This window comes from Pectinophora gossypiella, chromosome 8, assembly GCF_024362695.1.
Source record: "Pectinophora gossypiella chromosome 8, ilPecGoss1.1, whole genome shotgun sequence".
Taxonomy (NCBI): Eukaryota; Metazoa; Arthropoda; class Insecta; order Lepidoptera; family Gelechiidae; genus Pectinophora; species Pectinophora gossypiella.
Window position 1 is genome coordinate 14,463,729 of NC_065411.1, and position 14,792 is coordinate 14,478,520.

A 14,792-nucleotide genomic window follows, 5' to 3' on the forward strand; every position below is an offset into this window, starting at 1 on the left:
TCTGGAAAAGATGTATGAGGTCTCATGATTTGGGTTGGGTCGAGAGTGAGTCTATAGCAGGTTTCGTTTAATTTATGACATTAGAAATTTAGAATAAGATTTTGTCAATTCAATCCACCATGCAATTGTATCGATCCGCCAACATGTCGAATCCAAATTATTCGCATCAGTAACTTTTTTGTAAGTACTTAATTTATGCGATTTTTTCGATCCGATTCCCCGAGCATGTGAGTGGGTGAGTAAACGGAAGCGGTCAGGTACGCAGGATATATCATGTATGTATCGGCACTATCTACTGTAGATGAACAATCTACTAATTATTTTTATTGGGATTTTTCCGAAATATCGGATAGATTATCCATTTATAGCAATGATAATATGTTTATGGTACTATATCTATGTTCTATAGTATCGAACCATCGACTTATCAAATCAAATCGAATGCTGGTATATCGATAAGTATTGGTTCGGATCGAGCATCCCTATTACGTCGTGACCTTGTGTTTGTGAGCCGGTTGGATTGGTTCTCTAAGTAGTCTGCTGTGATTGGAAGTGGAATCAGCCGAATCAGTCGTCGACATAATTATTTTTGAATATATTGTTTTTCCTCTTTATAGTTAATTGATTCTAAAATTTTAGGTTATTTAGTTGTCTTGAACAAATATTTCTTTGAATAAATCAGTTGCAATAATGAACGACTTTTCTGGCTGTGTAAGACTTTGAAATATTTACAAATAATTGTGTGATTTTACGATGTGATTTGATATAGAAAAGGGATTACAGTTTATGTAGTAGATAGAAAAAGAAGCAGTCACGATGGAGACTGTACTGGTGCAGAATAAGATAAAGCTGCTTTTCGAGAAGATGAGTGCACCAGGTTATATTATGAACAATTACTACGCTGATGGACTAATCAACAAACTGGCCGAGGATACAGAACCAGGTATTGTTTTTTTACACCCGCATGTCTCGAACTCGCTATGAAATAGACTTATGATTAACTTATGTACCTAACATATTATCGCTGTGTCATCTTATGTTCCGAGTAAATATTTTGTATTATGGTACTTAATCAATTGAGTCACTTTATATGTAGGTAGAATGTCTCTGTACTGAAATGACATGGCGCCACAAAATTATTTTAATGTTTTTTTTTTTATTAAACAGTAAGTCTAGTGCCTTAGGTACATTGCAACTAAAATAATAAAAAAAAACCACTCCAACTACCTACCTATATAGTCGGCAATTATAGCATATTTCGTTATTAATTTATTACAAAATTATCATAACATTCTAATATAACAAAGTATCATAAAGAATAGAAGAATCAACAAAATAAGTAATAAGAACTTAAGACAAAACAGGGTTAGCTGATGAGGCTGATGTCACATACAAAACAAAACAGCTAAAATGGAAGTGGGCTGGACATACTATTAGAGTAGGAGATAAATGGAGCAAAGTTGTTACACTATGGCACCTTAGAGGCCATAAGAGAAACAGGGGTAGGAAATTTAAAAGGTGGGCCGATGAAATAATATCAATGGCTGGAAACACTAAGACCTGGACCAGATTAGTGCACAACAAAGAATAGAGAAAAACGGGGGAGGCCTTTGCCCAAAGGCACACAGATTTGGTTATCAAAGATTAAGGAAAACCTTTGTATTTCTGATATAAGGCTATAAATAAATAAATATCATAACATTCCGTGGTTCTCAAGTTGCTTTCGGAACATGCATAAGACAGACATTCTTTTATACTATGTATTGATGATTTCTTACTCCCAAAAGTCACCTGGATGAAATAGTGACATTTTAAGATCCACAAGCCTAAACTCTACACACCTCCACCAAGCACAGGCCTCTGTACTCAGCAGTGGATATTTAGGCTGTCTCTGTTATGAGTGTCGCTATAGGGCTGGCATAGGCACTCAAATGTAAGGTCCATAAAAAAAAAATAGAAAAAAGAATAGACTTATCCCTTTCCCTTTAGATGTGAAATAAAGTCTCCTGACTCATTTATTACTGGGAATGGTATGACACATAAGTTTTATTCCTCAGATACTTGTATATTTTTTCCTTCTTGTAGATGTATATTAATTCTGTGAGTCTTTAATAGTTATAGCATATAGAGGGCAGTCGTTGACCTCACAACCAAGACAACAGAAGAAGATATAGATAAAATCTTAGTATAAAGATTTTTTCTAATTTTTTAATTGTCATTCATCATGATGTTGGCTGTATAGTGCATTGTGTTATGAGAGTAAGAGTTTGACCAGAGAAATAATTACATATACCCACACTCTTTGCCACCTATGTTTAGGTCCCATATAATAGGGGCGATATTAAATAAGTTATAATGATCTTTAATTCAGGGGGTTAAAAAGGCCACATTGAAGCAATTCATCTAAAAAAGCAATATTGCAATTTGAATTGGCGTATATAAATAGTAATCTATATCGACTTGTGTTAATTTTACTTTATTTGTTAAATAAATAATCTTTACTTTTACTTATTTGCCTGGACTAAGCAAAAACTGGGGACAATATGACATAGCGATAGCATATCTACTTTATTTATTATTATTATTTACATACATTACACATGTTAATGATAAGATTTATATTTAGTATATTTTTAACCCTTATTACTATTAGCCATCCAGATAAGATGATTTATGCAGTGAACCTGATCACTCGATGTTTTACGAATCTGTTAAATCATTCACCATGACTGCTTGAAGACCAGAAAGTTTAAAAAAGATGTGGATTTTGATTGGTCAGGTAAAGAATTGAATATGAACCTTAGCCGATCAAAATCTGTAGAATTATTTCGTTATCGTCCACTACCCAGAGCACATAGAACATACATACTATAAAGTCGCATAATCGCATTCCGTATGCGTCGGGTAGGCATGTACCTATAACAGAGGAATTCGCTGCGGCGCGTTTTTATACGAATTGTCTCTCGTCGGGCGCTCGCGTAGGCCACAATGTTCCTTATAAAATCGATAACAAAGTTGAGCCGTCCCGGTTAAAACATTTGTTTAATGATGATTAAGTCAGATTCAATTGTTATACATAAAATGAAACTAACTCTTGTTGTTTCAGAAATCTCATTCATGAAACTTCTGACTCAAATATCAGATCTGATTACGGACGCCTTGGGTCGCATAGAAGAATGCCACGCAACAGTTAAAGTGTTCCTCGTCCGACTGCTGGCCATCGCTTCGAAGAAAGAACTGCATTTTGCCAAGATATTCTCCAAAAGGGGCGAAGAAATCGCCAAGCGTTTCAGAGAAATCAACTCCTCAGGTATAAACCCCAGTTTAAGAGTCGCACACATGGAAGTCGCGTTGGCTATGGTTTCTCATGATACAGGAGTGTCGTGGCTTCTGGAGACAGGCGTCTGGAAAGAAATCCTTAGTCTTTGCAGTGAGAAACAAACAGTCTTTGTCGTTCGACAAACTTACAAATTCGCCTCTCGATTCATGTGGAAACTGAACGACATGAGCGACGAAACCAACATCAGACAAGTTCTTAGCCATGTTCTAAAACCTGTTCAGGAAATTGATTTTTGCAACATATACTCTCTCACTCCCGAGATGGAGGAAAGCTTTACCAAAGTCCTGGAGCCTATGCTTCACATCATCATGGCTGTGGTGACTGAAGTAGATTATATGCCCAAACAGAATATACTCATGGGCATCTTATTGAGGGAACACGGCATCGTGTCTTACCTTCATCTGGTGATGGATCGGATGCGTGAAATGACATTACAGACAACGAAGTTGATCGTCTGGCTGACGGTAGCCAAGTCGTTCCTCGTCAAACCGTTGACGGCAGACACGGTATATGTCGCCGAAGACTTCATTGAGGTCCTTGCCGTGTACTTCAATATAGTCCAATTATTCGTCGCCCGGCGCTCAGCGACCGGAGCGCTTGACTTCTGTACCGCTTGCAACTTGATTTGGTTGGCAATTTGCAGGAACAAATCATTTAACTACAGCCGTGAGAGCACAAATATTCACAACAAGTTGTTGTTCATGTGCCTCGTTCCTACGCTGGTGTACATTAAGGAGATGGGAAAGGACAAATATACCGAGAAAGTTTACGAGAGAATAAAAGGGTATATAACAAAGATCCTGAATGGTACATGTGAACACACAGCGAAAGCGGCGTACGCTTTGAGAGATCTGTCAGACCAGCTGGACTCTTTGACTATAACAATACAGAGTGTGAAGAGGTTGACGTGTATGAAGAACCATTTGAACAATGAGCAGGCAAATTTTGTTTTCCAAGCGTTGTTCTATATTCTGATAGAGTACGACCCAACAATACATGAGGTGACAGAGGAGATGTACGAAGACAGCCAGGACAAAGTACTGGTGATGACGTATGTGTTGGACAACGTGCTGTACCTCGTGAAGCACCATGACATCAACTGGTGCGAGAGCCTTGAGGTGATCTGTCTGTACAACATCGTCTACAATATACTGCAGAGGCCGAACTTGTCTTGCAAGGTAATACAGACAGTTGTTTTGCAAAAGTTTTATTAATTTTAGCTAATAAAGTAAAATTCAATATAAATTGCTTGTACTTTGTGACAAAATGTGTACAAAAAGTAGTTGTAAATTGGTCTTCTAATCTAAAAACTCTGCGTACTGTTATGCATTTATACACAATTGCTCCTCACGCTGCGCGAATTATATCGATGGCTTCGACCAATAGCCGTACGACGTTTATCAGCGTAGATATCATTAGCTGCGTCTGTTGGTTGCTGTTGCTGTGCCGCGGGAGCTGGACGTTATCTTACACAATCTAATACAGTGTCTAAGTGACAGAGTTAACGAAATTTGATCAGTCACCAGAGTTCATTTAATACTTTACTTTATTCACTGCCTTATTCTTTTTTTTACATTTATTATTACTTCCCTTACAGTTCGTAGTCACAGCCCTGAACGTGATAGCAGTAACCGTGAAGAAATTCCTGCCCCCCAACCTCTCGTTACTGCTGGAATCGAAGCCGGGCTCGTCGATGCACGAGCTGGGCAAACTGATCTACATGAAGATGCATGACCTCAACTGGGAGGTACGCGACTCCGCCCTCGAGCTGCTGCTGGTGTGCACCCACATCTCTTATATCAGTGAGTTTGCTTCTCTCTTCTCGTGTGAGATCAAGGACCGACTTTATCAACCCAACATTTGATTACGCTATATTTTTTACACTTTCCAGAATTCCCGCCCTTCCAAAAACAAATAATGGAGAAGAATTTAATCAACGTGGCTGCGACTATTGCGTTTAATGACCACGAGTTCTACGTGCAAGCGTCTGCGCTGAAGTGCGTGGGAGCAGCCACCCAGGTCAGCGCAATCTGGGAACAGCTACGCGTGCAGTATCCTTGCATACTGGTGAGTTGAGGTAGTGGTATAAATCGGCCGAGATTTTTAGTAGTTCTATGGTCAGCTACTACTGACTCTTCGCCCGCAACTTCATAACATCTTCAACACAAATCTTGTGCAATACGTCTAAGGATTCGTCCAATTTAGATCTTTTTTGTTTTAACGCAGGCCAGGTAATTTTATCGTGGCAAAAAGTTGGATCCTGTGCACCTCTAGTCAATGCCCTAACTTCATCAATATTGTGATACCTCTACTGTGCAAACATGAGCAAGACTCTTGGGTTTTCTCTTGTATCTAAAGTGTAGAAAAATCGAGAAACTATTCTAACATAGATACATAAACGTTTACAACACCATGGTTCATCTTTCGTTATCCTTTTTCAGGAAAAAATATTATCGATTCTACGGAACAACCAAGAAGGCATAGTCCGCAAAGAAGCCTGTAACGTTCTATGCGAGGTGTACCAAAATATTAAACTGACTGCAGCGTTCAAACACACCTTGTACGAACATATGGTGTCATCAGCATTGAGCGACTTCCATTGGGAAGTACAACTCGCTGCGTTGAAATTCTGGAAAATTGTCATCCAGTCACTCTTGAACGACCAAGGTATGTTAGATGGTACCTTCCCTCCTGTTACATTCTCTCGCGAAACTCGCAAAATCGTCACCCTAAACGACATTGAGATTCAAAAGAGATTACTAAGAATACTAAACGAGTTAGCGTCAATTGGATGTCTAACAGTTTTAGTTAAGTTACTACAAGAGGACACAGAAGTCGAAATTATGGACACAGCTTTATCTCTAGCACTTGAGATAGACGACATTTTAAGTAAGTACAAAGTTCACGATGGTGTCAAACTTAATGAGAATGAAGTAGCAACTATTGAAGAGCTGTTGTGTTATATAAAAGAGGAAGAAATTGATGGCGCTCAGGATATGGCTAACGCAGAAGCTGCAAATACTTCAGACAATGTGATAGACGGTATATTAAACGCTAGTGATATTAATCTTCTAGCAAACATATACGAAAGGCATATGACCCTAGAATCGGGCAAAGCACAGACGAATGCATCAGAAACATGCACACCTAAAATAAAGCTCTTAAAATTCGCATCACCGTACCTCTTCGTGAATCATTTGAAGAAAAATGACCTTAAAGCTCTTTTAGAAAACAAAAGGAAATGGAAAGAAGGAATTAGAAGTCTATCTTCACTACTCGATGACGTTCTCGGAATTTACGAGATGAATGAAGAGGTAAACACGTTAGATTGTTACTGAGATTAGTTTAAGTGAAAACTTGTTACCACTGTAAGAGATTGTTATTAAAACACATTTTTATGTAAGTATACAAAGCTTTTTTTTTTTACTAAGGTAAAATACGATAAGTGACAATATTGAGATTGCGGTAGGAAAAGATGATTTACGGGAATGAGTTTGGTAATATGACGTCTGTATATATGATTGTTTTAATCAATCCCTTTTTTTATTTATTGTTCTAGTTAAGTTGTAGCCCTAAAATTTCATCTAGCAAAGAGTCCAAACTTTTCGGTTCCAAGTGCCAGTTCTTTTTCTCTTCAATAATCGCTAAATGGTCTTTCTCTCTGAAGCTCTTCAAAAATTCGTTCGGGTCGATCCATTTATTCACAGTCGACGGATTGAAGTAATCTTCATGCACACCGTTTGTCTTTATTTCGACGTACTTGTCGTATAAATCGCAAATTAGATCGCATTGGCTTGTGTTAAGCATGCTATCTAAGACTTGATTTCTTAAAATTTCAGTTTTTTGTGTAGCATCTATTGCTGTGTCCATAGCATCATCCGTTTCACAAATGTCTTCCGCATATTGATCTTCTATCTTTACTGTGTTGTGTACACCTTGGAATTTATAGCAATCTAATATAGACACTAGTTCTTTAGCAACATAATAAGCTTTCTCCAGGACTGGTATATTGTATTCTTCGACCAAACATTTGTTTAATACGTTCAAACATCCTATTGTTGCTAAATCATTCATGATACCGTTAAGTTGCTTTTGAATTTCATGTTCATTTAAAGTGACTATTTTTCTTCTTTCTTTACAAAAAGTTACTGTGGGGAAATTGCCGTCGATCATTCCTCTGTTGGACATTTGGTATTGTATTGCTACCTTCCAGAAGTGTAGTGCGACGATTTGGACTTCCCAATCTAAGTCTTCAAGAGCTGCTGATGTCATGACTTTATAGAGACACTGTTGAAAGTGTGGACTAGTTTTCTGGTTGGTGTAAAGTTCCACAAGCACGTTGGCTGCTTCTTTCCTGATACCGCTTTCTGTATTATTCTTCAACATGTACATCATGTGCATCTGAAATGTTATAAAAATTGTCACTCGTCCAATGCTCTTTAATCAGAACTCCAGATCAATTATTGTTATCAGGAGTAGTACCTAGTTGTAGTTTGTATAGGTGGTATGTGAACTAACCTGTCGGGTTGGAAGTTCAGTAGCTTCTGTAAGAAACCTAACCTGTCAAATCTTCAGGTTAGGTAAGCGGACCCCGTGGAAACAGGATAATGCTAGGGAGATGATGATTAGCAGTATTCCTTAGGTGAGAGGTTTAGAGGATCGCGAATATTTGGCAACGCAAGGCACATTTTCCTACATTACCACCATAGCGCTCCCATAACCCAACGCTAATATACAGAGGCAGTTCCAGCGGTCACCATTTTTGTAATATTAAGGTTTTTTACTCAGAAATTGCCGCGACGCTAAGTTTTGACCGTACTTACTCTCGCTTCCGGCCTCAGTATGCTCGCGTCATCACTTCTGTGTGAATTGCTCTATATCATACCTATTTTACTTTATTTGACTTTTTTTGGGTTATGGCAATAAGTCGTTTAGGAATAGGACCATTCTGTCAGTGTCGAGTAATCAGAAATCAAACTGAAAAAAATTAAAAAGAATAATTTTAAACTGTAGGTAGAAAGTTAACCTTATTTGATTATTATACTAACGTTTAACCCAGGCTCCTCACTCAAGGCAAGCGCCCAGAGGCTCTCAATCTTGGTAGCAGCGGCGAGACACTTCAATGCCGTGACCTGCACATACGTCTCCTCATCATAGACCGCCGCACGCACAGCCAGCGCCAGCGCGCTGTTCTCGCTCAGCAGCGCTTGCATTGGCACGTACTCTGGAATATTCGAGAAATGTTCTGTTTTGCTATAAGAATCATGAGGTAACCCCGCCTTCTGTAAAAGTCTGGACCTGTCAAATCATCAAGTTAGGGGATCTCGTGAAAACGGGATACAGCTAGGGAGATGATGTATTATGTCCGGCTAAAATTCGTGATAAAATGTGGAGCAACGTGAAGCGTATCCCGTCTAAAGGATGAGTTACGAAAGAGAAAAGCAGCCATTTAGAAAAGGGCAGTTTTGATTGAAAATAACTTTTTCTCAGTTTTCTTCTTTCCCATCTTTCTTTAGGGAATAAATAAACTATGATTTTGCAGTTAAACACTGCGGAAAGGGTATATAACCAAAGTGTTTAAATATAACCAAAACACTATGTTTATTTACTCAAATCAAACTCAAATAATATGGAGAACTGTCAAATTTTAAGAACACTCAATAGCGACGTCTGATGGGAGAAATAGGCAGTTTTTATCATCATTATGTTCTTGCCGCGTTCTGTGGATACATGAAAAAGAAATAAATAACTTGAATATGTTATCATGGATTTGGACCTTTTAGTAATTAATTCTTATAGATAGTTATAGAGCAAAAATGATATTAAAATGTACGGTTCCGGAGGCTGGTTTAGACCAGGGAATATATAGTATATACGTCGTATTATTGTCTGTTTTATATGATTTTACTTACTGACATAAGCGAGTTCCGTGCAGCTAAGCAGCAGATGCAGGGCGGAGTCACGGACCTCCCACTCGGGGTGCTGCAAATAGGAGCTCATAACCGCTGCTATTTCATTCAGGGTACTCCCGCGACGGCTCGCGATGAGGAGTGCTAAATCCGGAGACAGGAACTGCTGTATGCTTAAGTCGATCAGGTCTAGAGCTTGCAGGAGTTGCTGCAATGTACCAAGGAAAATTTAAAAAATCTTCCGCCATATTGCGGTCAAAATAAGAACTACTTATTTCCATAATGGACATAGGTTATACAATATAAATGTAATCACAGCGCCCTTATATTCATAGGATTTTTCATTTATTTCTTTAAACTATGAGAACGGTGGTTTAGTTCTGTGCAATAAAGTAGATTTGATTTTGATTTGAGATGTAGGTAGGAATGTTAGACGTAACAAAATCGATCGTCTAGGAACAATCAGGAACATCATTAATTTTAGTCAATAATGAGGTCACGTCGCCTATTTCACGTCTGATTGTCCGTACTGGAACTCATTATATTTCCCGTCGTGCATTGAACTTGTTAATCTGTATTACTCATACGGTTATCAGATAAAACAAAAATCAAATGTTTATTAAAACGAATGGTTATGGAATCGCGCAAAATCTTTTATGAACGAACGCCGCCGGTTTGTTTTACGGACCCTGAATATGACGATTAATTTGATTATGTACATACCTTAATAGGGAGAATATTCTGCTTCAATAAATTCATCAAACAGTTCTGAAGACTGATAATTTCCACGCTCTCGTACCAGTTTATTTTATGCTCTTTAAGGAGCATCTTTATAGCTTCGAGTACCAGGGAAAGCAGCTTCACGTCATCAGGACATGTGACGGGATTATCTCCCACCGTCAATGCCCCGGTTTCGTCAGTCACCGTGTAGAACTGCAGATTATAGAACAATGCCTGGTACAACACCCCTGCCTGTCCCCCACTCAAGTAACTCTTCATTTCAAAAAGTCGCTTCACAGTGTCTATTGCCAACTGCTTCTTATAACTCAAATCGGCCTCAAGAACCGCATAAAAAGAGTAAGCCGCTTTGACGATATGCTCTTCAGTCAACGTGGACAACTTGTAGTGGAACGCGCTGAGAGATTCCTCTGCGTTACAGCTCGTGGTTTGCCGTTTGTTCTTAATACAGGAGTATGTCAATAAAGGTGTTAACAATATCGTTAGGAACTGGTCTTCAACCAGATAAGTCCTGCCGTGCCTTTCAAATGACGGCGGAACGATGTTCTTGTCGAATTTCGACCAAAACACAAAACAAGAGGCAGTGAAATGTACCGACTCTTGAGGCATTTGTTTCCGAAGCAGTTCGTGGAAGACGTTATAATATACAACAGTTATTTCTCTTGCCAAATCGTGTTCCTCCTTATTTTGCATAGCAATCGAGACGTTATACGCGAAACTGATTCGGAAAACTATTTGACTGAGTATGTAGGCAAAACTGCGGTCTCGGGTCACGCTGAGGAGAATCGAAACCACGGGCTCAATCAGCAGGTACTGACGCAACACGGGGACGACTTTATTAGGACGGATGATACGATTAGTTTCTTCTAAAATCGTTTTTAGCGATTCCAAGAACGGAAGCAGCGGTTTGTAGATGGCCTCTTCGCCATCGGCGTCGAGCACTCGGTTTGGATACTGGTTGTTCTTGATCGGCTCCACGATGAACTTCAGAATATCGGTGATGGCTGATTCTTCCTCGTACTCATCGAGTTTCCATACCAGTTTGCCGATGAAATTGTAAGCTTCGACGGCAATGTTTTTCGGCTTGACCAGGAGGTTTCGGCTGAGGATATCTTTCCAGAGGCGGTACTGCACGGCCCAGTAGACGCCGGTACTGTGGCAGATCATGGAGCTGCAGATTTTAAAACAGGCGGAGACCAGAGTTGGGGCGCTGATGACTGTCTTGGTTTTTAACACCTTTTCTGTCACCATCGTGAACCCCTGCAGCTGTACAAACTTGCAAAACTGCAACTCATTCTCTATTAGCAAGTTGACCAGTTGGGTTATAAATATTTTGACTGATAACGTCCCTTTGTCGATGTTAGTCAGAGCGTAGATCAGCAAATCGGAGAAGAACGGTGTTTCGAATATGTTGTCAGTGCCTGAAAGAAAGTTTGTTACAAATGCTGAGAAATAACCCACAATATTCCTTTTAACGATTAAATTTTCAAAAATATAACTCAAACTTTCGTGCTATAATTCTGTGTATAGTGCTAATTGTATTTGTGTTGTACCATGGTGCGTGTGACAATTTGACAGAGTACAACCTAGTGCGAAAGAGACGTACCATGAAATTGGTTTCTTTAAATAGCCGTCTGCTCCAAGCCAGAATCAGCATACATACACCTACTATAGCGTAGATTTATCTTCCCTCAATGTTTATGTAGATAAATTTTTCCGTCTACTAGAATAATCTACGTATATAAAAAAATATAACTTACGTTTTCCACTCTCTGCGAGTTGTTTTACAAGGTTCTCTCGAACGTAATTACTGAGTTCCAGATTCTCGTTAAAAAACTTATCAAACAACACTTTCAATTTTTTCTTGCAATTATTTAGCTCCATTTCGTAAACGAGTCATGAAGTTATACTGCTATTGCATGTACTGATTATATCACTTCTATCTATAATGTTGATAAACGTTATCTTTATTTTGGCAAAAGATACCTAAATTCAAAAGATATCCATGACGTTTTACGGCGTAGGATTTGATTAACGCGCCGTGCTTTGATTGACAATAAAAATATGGAACAGTTGTAAGAAACAGCCACTGAAACTTCAGTAAGACGACGCCTATTAGACGCAGTCCAAGGTCCAAGGCTCTTCCATCCGGTTACTGAATGATCAATAACCTCATACAACTGTGAATGAAAGGCCACTGACATGTCGACGTGGACGTTTTATTTGTTACCACAGAATGCCACGTTACCATGGCTGATCATGCTCACTAGCGATTATGACATTGAAAAGGCTCCATGACATTCAAAAGGCTCCATGACGTTCAAAAGGCTCCATGACGTTCAAAAGGCTCCATGACGTTCAAAAGGCTCCATGACGTTCAAAAGGCTCCATGACGTTCAATAGGCTCCATGACGTTCAAAAGGCTCCATGACGTTCAAAAGGCCCCATGACGTTCAAAAGGCCCCATGGCGTTCAAAAGGCTCCATGGCGTCCAAAAGGCTCCATGGCGTCCAAAAGGCTCCATGGCGTCCAAAAGGCTCCATGGCGTCCAAAAGGCTCCATGACATTCAAAAGGGTCTATGACATTCAAAAGGGTCTATGACATTCAAAAGGGTCTATGACATTCAAAAGGGTCTATGTCATTCAAAAGGGTCTAGTCTAGTATTTCTTTTACTTATCCTATTGAAGAAAATAAATAATATTAAATATATCAACTTGAATATTAATTTGAAGGAAACAATCAAATTGTTCTTTTCTCATATAATTTTTAAATGAACTAAATAATGTACACTAAAATACTAAAACTAATTTACGTCTATTCAATTTCTATGACTGCCCCGACTTTGCTTAAGGCCTCCTTTAGTTTCTCAGCTTCGTCTTTGGAGATATCAGCCTTCACAACTGTGGGTACACTTTCCACGAACTTCTTCGCTTGCACCAAGTTGAAACCTTCTAGAAGGCTCTTCACTTCTTTGATCAGGGCCACTTTCTGTTTGTCGTCGAATTTGGTCATTTTTACCTGTTGAAAAATTGTAGTTATTTTAATTGTTTTTTGACGGTTCATTGAGGTAAGGCCCAAAAAAAGAAAAGAAGTGAGAAGAACAAGGCGCCCCCCCATAGTGGGCTATGTATGTTATGTAACAGGATGTGAAGCCAAATAAAATACATATAAAACACAAGGCAGACTAAACAGTCCAATTCATTTCTAGTAAAACTCTTCCAGCAGATTGAGAAAGAGGTATGATTAAACTATGCAATATTAACCTTTCATTAGTGGGAAATAATGTTTAATATTACAATATTATAATAGAATTTCAGATTATAAAAGCAAACTCATGCCTGTGATACTAAAATTATTTTTGTAGACAATTTAGTATAACTTTTTGCAGATGTTTATTTAATAGCTAGAGTACAATTTTTTATTTAGACCATATAACTATTTGACTTTTTTAATATGAAAATACACTTACAAACATGTTTAGAGCAGTGGTTTCCAAATTTTTCTAAGCAAATGTAACTATTACTAATATGAACAAAGGACTTTTTAGGTATCAAAACAAAGTTTGTTAACGGTTGTTGGCTGGGTCTGTTTTACAGGCAGGGCTCACTCAATATTTACTCACAGGTTGGAATCCATAGTTTGGGAAACCCTGGTTTACAGGTTAATACTTTATCAATTACTAAAATTTTTGAATAGAAAGAAACTTACAGTAAAGCTGGTTTTAACAGCCTTTGGTGTGGCAGCCTCTTCGTCTTCTTGAGCTGCAACTGGAGCCATAGCAAAGCCTCCCATAGGCATCACCGGTGCATCGGGAAGGTTCAGTCTTTTTTTCAGCACCTGAATTTTTTTTTTAAATACATATTGTATGGACTTTAAAAACAGTATTTTGTTCATGATTTGCAGATAGAGTACTAATAATAACAGGGCCCTAAGTCATATTAATTTTACCCTTAATGATATACCTATATGCTAGATAAGTTCTAGATAGGTTAGAGATATTAAAGCAAAGAAAAACCTTTTTTTCATAACTTGTGTTCAGTTACGAATGTGGCTGAAGGGTATCAGATATTTATTAGCAAGTGGTCAGAAAGACTAACTTAGATATTTCTCATGGACAAATTACCTGGCTAAGTTCAGAGACTTCAAGAAGGTTAAGACTTGTAATTTCGGTGAACAGTTTCTCTATTTTCGGCGACACTGGCTTGTCGACGCCCTCGGGCACTGGGACTGAGAGTGGCTGGGCCGCCTGTAACACCTCTTGCTGCAAAATTGAGCTGAAACCAGATTGAAAATATCACGTAAGTATCGAAGCCCACGATGATGATGACACTGTGTAGTCCGTACTATCAATAAACAAAATCCTTCAAAGCTTTTTCATAAAACTATAGCAGCTAATCAAGAAAGTATTTAAGCTACATAATCTTTTTCTTAATTCATTGTTAGTATTGGTTGGTGTCCCGACAAAGATAACCTAAAAGTAATTCGAATACCATAAAAAAATACATTACCATCGTGAGAAAGACCGCCATTGGCGAGGTAAATTCCTTACAATCTTGATGCTATTCATGATGTATTTTATTCTTTTTATAACAAGTTATTTTACGATAATTCTATAAGAATTTTTTCGAATATGATCAGTGACCCCGTCAACCCGTCTGCAAAATTTGACAGTATATTATATAGTTTTTTTCGTATGATTTGGTTTGGATAAAGGGCTTTTGGGCCAGGGTGGGCCATTACACCATCAATCACAACTAATCAATCTTTTTTGTCAAACATAAATATTTCAAGAAATCGATCGCGC

At 38.4% G+C, this 14,792-nt stretch overlaps 3 protein-coding genes across 4 annotated transcripts; 1 reads left to right on the plus strand and 2 right to left on the minus strand.

Annotated features, from left to right (window-relative positions):
* The first annotated feature begins 550 nt into the window (after nt 1–550).
* Nucleotides 551–6,752, plus strand: LOC126369203 (uncharacterized). The gene is made up of 5 exons (XM_050013507.1): nt 551–943; nt 3,107–4,518; nt 4,938–5,142; nt 5,232–5,407; nt 5,782–6,752. The coding sequence occupies exons 1-5, from the start codon at nt 817–819 to the stop codon at nt 6,676–6,678; spliced, it is 2,817 nt and encodes a 938-aa protein (XP_049869464.1). The 5' UTR covers nt 551–816; the 3' UTR covers nt 6,679–6,752.
* LOC126369205 (uncharacterized) lies at nt 6,752–11,896 on the minus strand. 2 transcript variants are annotated; one of them, XM_050013511.1, is made up of 5 exons: nt 11,748–11,896; nt 9,973–11,408; nt 9,253–9,457; nt 8,389–8,564; nt 6,752–7,741 (listed from the first exon to the last, which is right to left on the minus strand). In XM_050013511.1, the coding sequence occupies exons 1-5, from the start codon at nt 11,869–11,871 to the stop codon at nt 6,896–6,898; spliced, it is 2,787 nt and encodes a 928-aa protein (XP_049869468.1). In that variant the 5' UTR covers nt 11,872–11,896; the 3' UTR covers nt 6,752–6,895. The 2 variants fall into 2 exon arrangements, with proteins under 2 accessions (XP_049869468.1, XP_049869469.1); XM_050013512.1 differs by lacking the exon at nt 6,752–7,741 and adding an exon at nt 8,122–8,317.
* An 836-nt stretch (nt 11,897–12,732) lies between these two features.
* On the minus strand, nt 12,733–14,667 carry LOC126369275 (39S ribosomal protein L12, mitochondrial). The gene is made up of 4 exons (XM_050013633.1): nt 14,497–14,667; nt 14,112–14,262; nt 13,697–13,825; nt 12,733–13,006 (listed from the first exon to the last, which is right to left on the minus strand). Exons 1-4 carry the CDS (start codon nt 14,553–14,555, stop codon nt 12,803–12,805), a joined length of 543 nt encoding a protein of 180 aa, XP_049869590.1. The 5' UTR covers nt 14,556–14,667; the 3' UTR covers nt 12,733–12,802.
* Between the last annotated feature and the right edge of the window lie 125 nt (nt 14,668–14,792).